We start from the raw sequence: 14,143 nt of genomic DNA on the forward strand, positions 1-14,143 counted from the left end.
TTATGTTCATTTTACCATACTGTCTGATCTCTGGTTAAATTGCATTGCATTTGACCACATAAGGTAGTTTTAATGAAGGGTCAGACCAGGGAGAGGATAAAAAGATGCTGACTGTGTTTTTTCGTTTTTTTTTTTTTCAACAGATCGTGAGGACCAATCAATCCTTTGCACGTAAGTACTGCAACTCTTTACTCTCCTCTCTGTTAATCCTCCCCGTTTCCTCTGCTCTCCTGAGGTCATTTCTCTGTTGGTTCTGTTCATAAAGCAGCTTGATGGGCTGGAAAATGAAACTGTCAAGATGAAGATTATATTGTATAGCTGCACCTTTATAGGGTTGTTTCATATGAAGGCAGGGTCTTTATATTCTCAAAATGTTTATATATACCTTACAGTGAGGAAGAGGAAAATAAGCATTGTAATTGTATTGTGTTACATACAATGAGAGTAATTTATATGGATCATCACTTCTGAAGTACTTGGTTGTTTTGTCTCTGTGAAGTAATGTAACCCTGAGTCAGTTGGCCAGCTCCCATCATCCTGCTGTTTTATTTAAAGATTGGTTTCAAATAGCTTTTTGCGGACGATGGGTTGTGCAGCAGCTCTACCCAGTACTAAGGGAATTATGAGTGCGGTTTGGTGCCCTGCCTTCATCCCCTTTGGCAGAGAGTAATTAAGTGCCACACTCTTTCAGTGTGGCTTGAGTTTACGCTGCCAATGACTGGGCAGGAGTTGTTGCATAATCTGTCCTAAATTCTCAAAACAACACCCTCTGTTGGTGACAGTGGAGACATATAAGCAGTGTTACCCCAAGGAGGTAGGTCACCCATTCTTGAGAAGCTGCTTCATCACAGTCCAGATATCTATGTATTGATTTTAGTACAAAAGACATCAGTTGGAAGTGTATAATAATATTAATTGAAAAAGAAATGGAGAAGGACTTTTGCTGATCCATCAACATACAGTAAAGCATCTTCAAAAGTAATCATAGGCCCATAAAAATGGAGGAAAGAAGTAGAGACGTCACAGTATGAGGAAAAACAGACCCTCTCATTTGAATTTCCCATAACAATCTGAACATAATGCTGAAAGTCAGAATGAGGGAATGGATTTTCAGACCTTTTAGAAAAGCACCACATGGTGTTAATGCAGCTTCAAATGCTAGTCCTCCACCAAAGACAGTTAACCCTGGAGAAACACTGATTTGAAAAAAATCACAGGTTATCTCACTGTGTTGTGCAGGCCAGCTCACAACCTGTGTTTATACAGGTCGGACTCTATTTAGTCTGCATGAACTTTGCAACAACCACTTTTAATCAGGTTAAAATGCCACAAGCCTATTTAGCATAGCATATAATTATAGACGGTCTTGTGTAGTTATGTGGTTTAGCTGTGATGTGTTATGAATAACATCAACAACAGTACTTACTCATATATGGTACTTACATGAATGATCCACACTTAACCTGTGTAAAGTGTCTTCAGAGAGTGAAGGAAGTCACTGATGTCAGCTGTCAACTCCCAGGTCACGCATGTCTATATGATGTATCCTAAAGACCAGGAGTTCAGGGAGCGCCCCATTACACTGAGAACTTGTAGAATCTCACACTTAAGATTTGAATATACTGTTGACCCTCAGATGTAAGATAGCCATAAGAGAGTGATCAACAGACAATGGCAAGAGGTATAGTGTTCTCAAACTGAGGAGTCCCGCCAAAAGCAAACCCATAACCCTGCATCTTATAGATATAATATGTATGTATGTATAACATTTTCAAATTAGAAAAAAAAGGACTACACCTTCGTTATGAACTTTTTTTTAGTTTTGGACCTACATTCCAAATGTTTCTAAAAGTGTTCAAACCCAGACAAATCCATGATTTTATTCAAGGTAACGACTCGTTTTATTTGGTCGCCTGTTGCTGTACCTTCCGGGTAAATATCAGATGATGCAGCAGAGAGTGAGGAAGACAGTCGGTGAACATGACTAAACGTTACATCCCTTTTTAAAACATCACCTCCTCCACGACCATTTCTTTGTGAGTCACGTCAGATGGATTTTCATTTGTATTTGTGGTAGTGTAACACTGATGATAACAACTCCAATGATCCCATGCCACTTCACAACATTGTCAAACTACTTAATTTGTTTTCATTTGTTTGATTAAGAGAGCCCTAGTGGCAGAAGTTACTTACTGTGCGTTTAACATCTAAAGAAAAAAGGATCAAAGGTGGGAAAAGTCAGTGAATGGTTATTTCCATGAGATGCATTACTCCTGTAAAACTATGAAGACATCAAGCCAAACTCGGATGTGTAACTCGATGACCTATATTGCAATGCTGTGTATCCTGTGTTCGAGCACTCGCCCACTGAATTCTAGTGCGACAGCTAAAACTGCAGTTCTCGATGTGTATTGGAGCTAATAGTCAGCTAGACTAAAGCCACTGGTATGTAGCTAGATGTAGTGTTGCTGGCCTGGTTTCGGTTTTGGCTTTGGTTTTCTGGGCTCTGGGTCCTGACTGTGGGATGGGCCGCCTGTACACAGCTATCATTAGAGATGGCCCAAAAAGCCTGGAAACTTTGGAGACTGGCCCACCAAACCACAGGGTTCTCCAGTAAAACAGACTGACCGACGAACGGATGGATTTAGAAAACAACAACAGATAGCCTCCTTCTCTCTTGGTCTATTCTTTCCTCTGGATTCATCCAATCACTTGGAACCACCATAATGATGAGCTATCGTTCTTTCGGTGACAGTTTTACAGTGTTTTGTCTGTACCGTGCTAAACTGTGGACAACTTACACATTACTTCCTGTAGTGTGGCTGTGCCTCGAAACTAAAAGCCTGTTATTCATGAAAGCAAACAAAGGGTGTCATAATTATTTGTTTGAATAGATAAGAGAGGGTAGAACCCAACATGAAAATAGTCTGTTTATTTCCTCTCAAACATTCTTAAATCATTCACACTTTTGCTCCGTCTGGCTGCCCATGTTTATCGCCATGCTTTCTATCCCATTTTTTTTCAGAGGTGAATCAGGCGCTGGCAAGACCGAGAACACGAAGAAGGTCATCCAGTACCTGGCCCACGTTGCCTCCTCACACAAAGGACGCAAAGACCACAACATTCCTGTGAGAGCCCCACTGCCTACAGTTTTTCTTCTCATCTCCTCTGCTCTGATCTCAAAGACATCACGTTTGAACTCTCATTGCTGATGGTGCACCTTGTCACCTATTAGATTATTTTCTAGCAGATAATTAACACTAGACAGTTTAGAGGATCGATACCAAGCTCATATCTGTCTGATGAACATAGGACCAGTAACTGATTATCTTAGCTTAGCAAAAAGACTGCAAATAGTGAGACTGGCTCTGCCCAGCAGTAACAAAGCTCAGAAACTAACACTTAATAACGATTTTTTTTTTATTCCTTACATTAACAAGTTACTTTAGACCAATACCAAGAATAGTCTGGCAGATAACCTCCATAGAACAGCAAACTGTCATTTTTACACTTCGTTTTTTGCATGGATTATATAATATAATGTGTTAATTAGTGAGCCTTAGAGGTTCTCCCTGTTTCTAGTCATTGTGCTAAGCTAAGCTACAGATATGAGAGTGGTATCAATCATCTTGTGTTTCTCCACCAGAAAGCAAATAAGCATGTTTCCCAAAATGTCAAACCATCCAGTCAATGATTTGTATTGTTACTATGTTCTAGTTCAAATTGAAGTGCATAGTTTAGTTTTGATATTCAGCTGATAAGTTGTGTATTAATCCACAGCTAACCTAATAGATTTTAATATAGCCGGACTCCTGCTTCATGTCATCCAGTGCCATTCTGCCAGAGTGTCCCTGATGCTGGGCTAAGTGTGTACTGGTGTTCTGTATCCTGTGGCTTGCGCTTCAGGTTTTAACACTTACATTTGTTTATCCATAACAAACAGCCCGAATCTCCCAAAGCATTCAAGCTCCAGGCAAGTGTTTCTCCCGCTTTCTCAAAAAGAGTGTGTGGTCCGTTTTGATGTTTTGTGTGTAAAGTGCATGCCCCTCTCTCTCAATCTCTGCCGCTTCCATAATGATGTTGATGGACTAATCTAAGCTTCTCTTTTTATGAGGTATTTGTTTGTGCTGGCTCAGTCTTCTCACATTATTATTTGAAGCCCAGTGAATCTGTCATTAAACCCGCAGGCTCATGATACTAAAACACTTTGTTTTATCAGATGGTTCAGATTTAATAGAACAGTTAGAAACTGAGACGTCTATTAGAAACACATGTGAGTTAAATGCCAAAAAGGACAGGTCAAACCTGTCAATTAAAAGTGTTCGTTGTCAGGCATTAACTGACTCTGTACAGCCTGTCTGTGGAGGTTCATCGGCCCTCTGTTTCTGAGGTTTACATGGTGTGTAGGATGAGCACACCAACTGTGAAATCAGACCCCAGCCACACTAAACATTTCCCCTCAAATGTTTTACTCTAATCTTCATCTTTAACATTTTATTCAAGTAAATATATGATACATGCCCAGGTGTAAAATGAAGATGCAAAGGACAACGAAACATGATGCTAGTTGATTGAATTTTTCATATATTCATGCATGTTTTCCATTGGTTATGCACTCTAGATGCATGTGATTAGTTTGAAAAGCATTTCAGTTAATAATTCATTGGTCTATTCTTTAGCCTTGGCTGTGGTAATAATATTCCAGTAACCAACTGTGTGGCTTTCGCAGCCCAGTCAATAACTGAACTCAGGGGATGCTTTAATGTGGGTGTTGTAGCCTCACCTGGACTTTTAGATTTGAATCCATACTGTTTTGTCCCAGAAGTAACACAAATGAGACTCTGCTGACACAGTCCTGAACCCTCCCCAACTCCATCATCTCCCTCTCGTGCTCTCTATAAAACTTGATATGCTCTGGCTCACCTCTTCTCTGCTTGATTTACCCAGTAGCTATTTTTCTTTCTCCCCCAAACCAATACCTGATGTCTCTGTGTCCTCAGTAAATCCAATAGAAGTCGAGTCTTAACTGAAACCTTTAACCTGCAGCTCTAGGCACACACAATCCGGGTGAATGCCTGTTTAATATGCTGCGTTTCAGTAGCTGAGAGTGAGTAGCTGTAACTCACGGCCTCAGTGCTTCCCAGCCAGAGTACACCATCCGCGCTGACCTCCTTAATGCTGCTTCCCTTCTGCATTGCATTACGGCTGCCTCTGAGCACAGGCCAGAGGAATGTAGAACCAGGGATCGAGGGAGAGCGAAGATACGGTGGAGGATAGAGGTTTGGAAGGGGGTGAAAAGGGGGGAGATGAAGAGGGAAAGCAGACCAGAAGGGGCCAGACTTAATATTTCTCTCAGAGAGAAAAAAAGACGGATTAGAACCCTTGTTTAGTCTTAACTAATACAGGGATGTATGCACTGGGTTTTGTTTAATTATAAAATATTCAGAGCCTGAAAAAGTCTTTCCTCTCTCTGATTTACTCTTTCCTTGTTCTGTCTCTTCTAAAGGCCAAAGTATTTTAATTCTCTCTCTCTCTGTTTCTGTCAGTCTCTCTCCTCTCACTTCCTGTATAACAACACATCTAAGTAGGGCTATAGGTTTGCCTCGATCGCCATTTCTGTCTGGCTTACAGCATCGGGCAGCAAGTCAGAGCTCACGCAAACTTTACACTGTTCCCCCTGGGCAGTCAGAGTCCAGAGGAGTATCTGGACTCAGATCAAGGCAGGGTCTGATCTGCTGTAGGGACTATTTCTGTGCTGTCAGTGCCCTGGATAGAGCAGACTGTGTCATGAATAGAGGAACTGGAGGTTTCCGGGTCCGTAGGGAATGTCCCAACCGCCTATCAACCCAGGTTTTGAGATTTGAAAGGAAGCCATCATTACCATCATCACAGCCATAGGAATGTGCAGGCCGGAAGAAGGCTCTCCCACCTCGAGCCAAAGTAACCACACACTGTAGGGCATATGTCGAAACACATTTGCTATATTGCCTTTGTGGTTTCACGAGTTCCATCAAACTATTTGCTTGTCTTGGCATGTTAACTTGTCGAGTTCCCCTGACAAAAATCACATTGTATTGCAATAGACTAAAGTAAAAGCCAACAGAGCCATGATGAATTGCTGACTGTCTGAAAGATTGGTTTCGCATTTTACCTTTGCTATGTTTTTTCTCTCGCTGCTCTGTTGGGAAGAATTGATTTTGCCTCATCAACTTTTGCTTTTGGCAGACACAAATTAAAGTGGGATAAATAGTGGTAAAAGATTTATTACCTGGTGCCAGTCGTTAGAAATATTTGACAGCTTGGAGGCTTTTTAACTTCTCTGTCTTTCTCCACAGGGTGAGTTGGAACGCCAGCTCCTGCAAGCCAACCCCATCCTCGAATCTTTTGGCAATGCCAAGACAGTGAAAAATGACAACTCATCCCGCTTTGTGAGTTATGGTTCCTGTTTAAATGACCATTCTCTTGATTTAAACATATGTACTGAACAGATTTACGTAAGCTTCAAATTAATTATCAGTGCAGTTCACATTTGCCTTAACAGATATGTGCAAAGAAGTGAACACATGTTAAATATCCTAAAAGGGAGATGTTGTTCCTCACTCTAGGTCTTAAATATAATCAGTCTATGGAAGGATTGGCATGATTATCTATATAAAAGAGATTATCAGATATATTATCAGAAATTTCATTCCACGTAGCTTTTATGTTTTACCTTTGAACTCTTCTTTTTCCCATATTTTAACTTGAACTAAACTGATTTGCTTTTATTTAGGATGAATAACAAACTGCTAAATGGTATGCTAAAACATATAAGAGATAGGGATCTCATGTCTTTATGGTATATATGAAGGTACAGTCAACAGCTTAGCTAGCTAGTTAGCTTATCTTAACATTAAAACTTGAAACAAAGGAAAAACAGCAAACAGACTCAGTTGGGGGGAAAAATCCACCTTCCGGCACCTTTCAGCTCACTAATATCAACACAGGACTCCAGAAAGTTACTGCTTACCACCAAGAATTAGAATTCTTGTGCGTACCTCCCTGTAAAACCACAGTACCTCATTTTACATAGGTTTTTGTACAGACAAACAAGATACAGCATCTCAGTTATGTCATGCTAACCGTTTTCCCCTGTTTCTAGTCTTTATGCTAAGCTAAGCTAACCAGCGGCTCGCTGTAGCTTCATTATTACAAATATAGACATGAGAGTAGAATTTTTCTCTACATATTCTGTACATATTTTCAAAAATGTCAAACTAATCCTTTAATAAATATTAGCTTTTGGATTTTTTTATTTAATTACGTAACTATATTTATTTTTTATTTAATTTAAGAAAATTATTAGTTGATTGGTTTTGTTTCATAAGCCTTTTTTCTCTTATAATTTCCTAAAAATCTATTATTATAAAGTGGTCTGATTCTGCTCTTTTAATAGTTTGTTATCTCTGATCGTCTAATGATGAGTTACAGGAATCACAACAATTCTTGCTCTCAGCATTTGAAATTGTTGTGTGACTAAGTAAACCATGTGGCCGAGATTAACCACCATGATGTTCAGACCTCATGAATCACCGGCTGTCTCAGAGGAGAAACGATGAAGAGCGGTCAACAGATGGGCACACACTTACGTACACACATTCACTGACAGGAAACCACAGACATGCCTGAGATTCTTTCTGACCTGTTAACCTGGCTTTCCCTAATATAGGCATTCTGTCCTCGACTATGTCTCTGTCATCTGCAAAGTCCACAAAGTGGCATTTAAAATGCAAAGGAGAAGAAATATATGACACATACAGTATAGTACACACAGATATGTGCTTTTTAACAAACCTGTGAAGTTTCAGCAAGTTCAACAACTGTTTTTCAACATTAATATTTGTTTTGTTTCCTGCAGGGGAAGTTCATCAGAGTCAACTTTGACGTCACAGGCTACATTGTTGGGGCCAATATTGAAACTTGTATCCTCATCACTGGGCCATGCTGAGGGAGCAGGAGGTCAAAGGATTGTTTCAAAAAACTAAAGGGCAGAGTACACACTGAGTTTAGAGCTGAGGGCAGCGGTCAGGCTACACGACTCACCAAGGCTTATGCTTAACCACAAGAATGCCATTCCAATTCTGAATATTCCCTAGTCAGAGCTTTAGGGGCCTGAGCTCTAAAAAAAACATGTTTTTATTGTTATTCCTCCATTTTTATTCAAGTTTATTTATGCCTGGTGAGGAAAATAATGAATTAGGCTCCTCAGGATATTATTTCTTTGTTGTTGCATTTCTAGACAGAGTATGGAGTTGGTTCCCCAGTGATTTCTATTTAGATTTATTGATTGTTTACTTAACTCGAGTTCTCTTATTAAAATAGTTGGTATGATTCCTGAAAACACAGAAAGTGCTTGCACGCACTGCACGCAAAACTGCAAGTCATAGAATATGTGGCTAAACTGTTCTGTTGTTCCTCATCAGCAGAAATGTGTTATTTTTATAATATTTACTGTAATATTTACAGTGACAATATCAGTTTCCTGATGTCCATGCTGTAATTACCTGGTCAGTCCTTAACCTTTGCTCTCAGACCTTCTGGAGAAGTCGAGGGCCATTAGACAGGCCAAAGATGAGAGGACCTTCCACATATTCTACCGCCTGCTGGCAGGGGCTGGAGAGCATCTTCGAAGTGAGTGTCTGACAAACGCTATAAGAACCAAAGTATGAGAGCAATGATGGTGAGGTTGTTTGTGACAATATGCTTCAGGCAAGCAGTAGAGCTAAAGAAAGCTGGTTTGAATTAGCACCGGCCAGCTAATCTTTTTCTCTCGTTAAGTTTTAATTAAGCTCGTTAGTACATTGTTTCATGGTGATGCAGAACGTGCTTAGGCATTTCAAGTGGACACTTTACAGCATATTTCTCTTATGAAATAGTGGATTTGAAAAGCCACTGGATCTCTCCCCCACTTATCCACTCTCTCCCTGAGTCTAGACTAAAAATAGATGCAAATGTAACACATACTTCACTGCAATACAGCATTTTTTGACCATCCAACAATAACTAAAATTGTTACTTTTAAGGGCAAAATCCACACGTAGCATAGTCCTAATACACTTTATAAATATCAGAGAGTATACACTGAAAAGAGATCTTTAAAAATCTTTCTTTCCTCTCCTTCTTCAGCGGACCTGCTCCTCGAAGGCTTTAACAACTACCGTTTCCTGTCAAATGGTAACATTCCTATCCCTGGCCAGCAGGACAAGGATAATTTCCAGGAGACGTTGGATGCCATGCACATCATGAGCTTTACGCATGACGAGATTGTCTGTGAGTTGTACAGTACTTCCAGATGTGCCCTGACACAGTGTATTCTTATTCTCCTTCTCTTTCTACAATTAAATCCCTTTGTTTCCACTCTTACTTTGCCATTACCTAATTTCCTACCCTGGAGATCACTGAAGTGTTATCTTAACCTTGCCAGGCATGTTGAAGGTGGTGTCTGCAGTGCTGCAGTTCGGCAACATTGTCTTTAAGAAAGAGAGAAACACTGACCAGGCCTCCATGCCTGAGAACACAGGTAAACATGCAACGTCCAGTCAAAGTAAAATGCATCCATGTTAGTGTCACTCATGATTCATTAATTGGAAGAAATGAGGTGACCACGTCACCTCAGCCAGCAACACAACAGTTGCTGGAAAACAGATGATCATTTCCACATATATACATACTCATTCTTATTCAACGTGAGCTCATGCTATAAGAAACATGATTACACAGAAGTTTAAATTGTGTGTCTCTTGGTATTGGAATGCTTGTAATGTCGAGATGATGTCAGCATCAGCAGATGCTCCAACAGTCTGGACCATGCTGTACTTGCATACCTCCCTGTATAAGACAGAAAAACTGTAATGAGTGCATGAGTGAATGAGTATAGCGTTATTGAGTCTGTGGTATTGGGGTGAGAAGAATTAAACATACAGATCTGAGACTGACTTAAACAAAAACCTGACCCATTGTGGGGTTTTAGCCCTGCCAGGATATGTAGAATTTGGCTATAGTCTTATATCCTGGGTTGTTACAAAGGAGTTAGGCAATATTACTTTAAGACTATTTTATCATTTACTTATCTGAACCTAACATAAAACTTAAATGCTGAAGACGGTAAAACACACAATTCACAAGCCATATATGTGAAACAGTGTGCACTCTGCATTTTTATCAATCAATATATTTCCTGTGTCCTCGCACTCCCAGTGGCGCAGAAGCTCTGCCACCTGCTTGGAATGAACGTTACGGAGTTCACCAGAGCGATCCTCACCCCAAGGATCAAAGTGGGACGAGACTATGTACAGAAGGCACAGACCAAAGAGCAGGTAAAGTCTCATCAGGCTCTGTCATTGAGGATTATGTTTGCCTTGTATGTTTATTTTATTATTGTTATGTCTGTGCTAACATCTTTTGGTCTATAGTGAACTTTTGCAAACTCATGCATCATAAACATCCTTCTAATGTTTTTTCCTGACTGTAGCCCATGGTCTGACGTCATACCATGATATATCACTCCAAACTATAACAGCGACACAAAGTTTATATTCTTATTTCTTCTGTCATGACTCAGTGGGCTATGTATTATTTATAGTGTTTTTCATAGTTACTCTTCATGGTCCTTTGCTCTTTATTTTATCCTTAGGCTGACTTTGCTGTTGAAGCTCTGGCCAAGGCAACATATGAGCGGCTGTTCCGTTGGCTGGTCCACCGCATCAACAAGGCTCTGGACAGGACCAAACGCCAGGGGGCGTCTTTCATCGGCATCCTGGATATCGCTGGCTTTGAGATCTTTGAGGTGCTTTGATATGAACAAGCCTATTTGTACAAAAACAATTTACTTCTAGACGTTGTGGTTTTGATCTTTTACACATGGATTAAACAGAATCATAAAATGAGCAACAATAAAATATGTCACCGGTACTAACAATCTTCTGCTTCCTTTCAGCTGAACTCATTTGAGCAGCTGTGCATAAACTACACCAACGAGAAGCTGCAGCAGCTCTTCAATCATACAATGTTCATCCTGGAGCAGGAGGAGTACCAGAGGGAGGGTATCGAGTGGAGCTTCATCGACTTCGGCCTGGACCTGCAGCCCTGCATCGACCTCATTGAGAGGCCGGTCAGTGTTCTCCATCTGTGTTTATGACTCTATGGGGTTGCTTCACATATATTTGTATCAAACGACTTCTGTTTCCTCAGAATAACCCGCCTGGTATCCTCGCCCTGCTGGATGAGGAGTGCTGGTTTCCCAAGGCCACTGACAAGACATTTATCGACAAGGTCCTCCAGGAGCAGGGAACACACACCAAGTTTCAGAAGCCACGTCAGCTCAAGGACAAAGCCGACTTCTGCATCATTCACTACGCAGGGCGGGTATGTATTTCAGCCCATTAAGGTGTCTTGCATTCTGACTGTTCTCTTGGGAATGGTAGCTGGTTGGACCTACTACTCAATAAGTATGCTGCTACTCTTAGAAGACAGCTCTTAAAAACTACAAAAAAGACAGAAAACCATGTCATGTCCCCTTTATTGCCTCAGATTCATCCATGTGTGTTTTCCTCATGCAGCAACTCTGTTTCTGACTCGTTTTGAAGTTTTTCTAGGAAGCACAGACTTTGCTCCTCCAAGGCGCCGTTAACCAGGTCATTGCCTGAAAACAATAGCCCAGTTGTCGGACTGCTGCCGTAGGAAGCCCACATCTGGTTCACATTGGTGTGAGATTGAGTCTTTGGTGCCTGGCGGTTACATAACAGAGGTTTTTAACTTTCACCTTTGTGTGGTGGTCTGCCATCTGTAGAGAGAAAACGATACTCCAAAGCATTCCAGAGAGGATGATTGTCAGCCGAACCTCGAAAGCCGATATCATCCCCTGAGTGATAGTTTCATTAGGTTTACCTGTCTCCTTTTCCTCTCCTGCACATGTGTATATGAACACACTGTCTAAACATCAGTCCTGGACAGGGGCCTTACCACGATAAACAGGTGAAAACCTCGGACTCATCCACAATTTGATCCTGGAGCTAGCAATAAATTTGAACTTCATTAAATAAATCCTGCTTGACAGAGTGATACTGAAGAGGAAAACAAGTGCTAACACAGTGAGTTTGCTTTTCCAGGATTCTGATGAGACCCATCTGGAGGTCTTACATTCCTCATCTCAGGTTGCCGACCGTGTCAGTTACTTATTATGTTCGGCTCTAATCCAACACTCTTCATAGTGTGTTAGACGTTTGGAAAACACATATAAGTACAAATCAACATCATGTTACAGAGACTAATTCCATCAACACAGTATGGTGCAGTAAGAACTAACTGTGCTGGCAGTCAGTTATAATGAAGTTATATAAAGACTTTTTTGGCTCCCTGTTCAAGGCTTGATACCAAAGTGCCTCTGTATTTTTGTTTTAAGGTCTAACATGGCCATGCAGTGACATAAAAACATTCTAATAATTTAAAGAGAGTTTTCTTATGATTTTTATCTATAAGGTCTTTGTTTTAAACCTTGTGCAAGTACCAGATGGGTGAGGTACAACCCGACAATGATGCTTATGTCAGTATTGTGTGTCATTGTTTGATGAACTGTCTGCCACTTACCGTACATTCAGCTGAACATCTGGTGCTGCCTGTGAGATAAAACAACTGTGTGGTGTTTGGAAACACTACTAGAGCTGTCAGTTAACTGACTCTACATACTTTGCAGGCAGGTGAAGCAACAGACCAGCAAGCCTTTATCAGATACTGGAAGCCAGTCGTCTCAAAGTGTATTTTGAAAGCATTTTCTTCTTTTACGCTGTTAACACTGGGATATAACAGTAACGAAAGGAAGACGATCAGATGGCAAACAGTGAGGTTCATGAGTGAAATCTGATTTGATGCAGAGTTGTTTTTTTGTTTTTGCTGTCGAGATACCAAACCTTGTGTAACCAATTTATAACAGAGGCCTGTGGTTATTATTGGTGTAAACTGTACATTACACCTTAACCTGCCTTGAACGTATTCTCATTTTTCTCATTTATTCATACATTCAACATGTTTATGTTTTAGCGAAACACACAAGAACATTTTGTTTTCCAGCCACTAAAGTAACTCTGATGAATCACTGTGTTTCTTCAGGTGGACTATAAAGCTGATGAATGGCTGATGAAGAACATGGACCCCCTGAATGACAACGTGGCCACACTGCTACACCAGTCAACTGACAAGTTTGTGGCTGAGCTCTGGAAAGACGGTGAGTCTCCCAACATTTTCTTTTGCCTCGCAGGAGCTCATCAAGCTTTGAAATGTACAAAAGAATATTGTTGTACAATTTAATCTGATGTATAAATAAACCTGCAGCTATCCTTATCAGTCCAGAACGATGTGACACAGCATACCTGTTGTGGAGTGAACAAAAGAGACACAGAAAGAAAAGCATTTAAAAGCATTTTTGTCTATTAAACGTACCAAACATCACTTTGTTAGCATTGTCAGTGTGAGCATGTTAGCATGCTGAATTTAGCATTTAGCTCAAAGCACAGTTGTTGGAGAGCCGCTAGCATGGCTGTAGGTTCTGCAAAGCCTATTATGAACAACTGCATCTTGTATTTAATGAAAAGAGGAAATACATTTTCTCTTCTCTCACAGTTCTTATCTGAGTTTCATCCAGCAGTGTGTCTCATTGTTTTTCTAATGTGGGATGAGTAAGGAAGTAAACAGCCAGGAAACAATTCTGTTTCTCAGAGCTGAATGATAGTTTTATGGCTAAATTTGCATTTTCTCCTCCAGCCAGTACAGTTTTAATAGATCAGTCAGATCAGAACCACAGCCCTTGGACTCATTATTTTGATTTGACATTTGTTTTTTATTGAATCACACACAGTTCAGATGGAAAAAAACATGGTTATATAACACTTTGTGGTCTAATCTCTCTCCTCATTAATACTCAGCTGTGATAACCCAACACTATCTTTGAACAGTATACAGTGAATTAACTGACACTTAACTCTTCAGTCCTCTTTATAACAGCTAATTAATGCTTGTGAAAGTTTTGTATGTGTGTGGGTGTATGAATGACGGGTGTATGTGTCTGCATGCCGACTTTTTTCTCTCTCTCTCACTCTCCTGTCTTCTTTTT

At 40.4% G+C, this 14,143-nt stretch overlaps 1 protein-coding gene across 1 annotated transcript in view; it reads left to right on the plus strand.

The window, feature by feature from the left end:
• Positions 1-14,143, plus strand: part of LOC141019544 (myosin-10-like) — a 54,928-nt gene that overhangs the window by 26,692 nt on the left and 14,093 nt on the right. Inside the window, exons 4-16 of the mRNA XM_073494493.1 lie at positions 144-171; positions 3,026-3,128; positions 3,944-3,973; positions 6,336-6,428; positions 7,898-7,961; positions 8,572-8,670; positions 9,166-9,309; positions 9,464-9,559; positions 10,237-10,355; positions 10,673-10,825; positions 10,976-11,149; positions 11,230-11,403; positions 13,144-13,258. Of these exons, the coding sequence (XP_073350594.1) occupies positions 144-171; positions 3,026-3,128; positions 3,944-3,973; positions 6,336-6,428; positions 7,898-7,961; positions 8,572-8,670; positions 9,166-9,309; positions 9,464-9,559; positions 10,237-10,355; positions 10,673-10,825; positions 10,976-11,149; positions 11,230-11,403; positions 13,144-13,258 (1,392 nt within the window). The remainder of the gene's footprint in view (positions 1-143; positions 172-3,025; positions 3,129-3,943; positions 3,974-6,335; positions 6,429-7,897; positions 7,962-8,571; positions 8,671-9,165; positions 9,310-9,463; positions 9,560-10,236; positions 10,356-10,672; positions 10,826-10,975; positions 11,150-11,229; positions 11,404-13,143; positions 13,259-14,143) is intronic.

The sequence above is a fragment of the Pagrus major genome, chromosome 23 (genome assembly GCF_040436345.1).
Source record: "Pagrus major chromosome 23, Pma_NU_1.0".
Taxonomy (NCBI): Eukaryota; Metazoa; Chordata; class Actinopteri; order Spariformes; family Sparidae; genus Pagrus; species Pagrus major.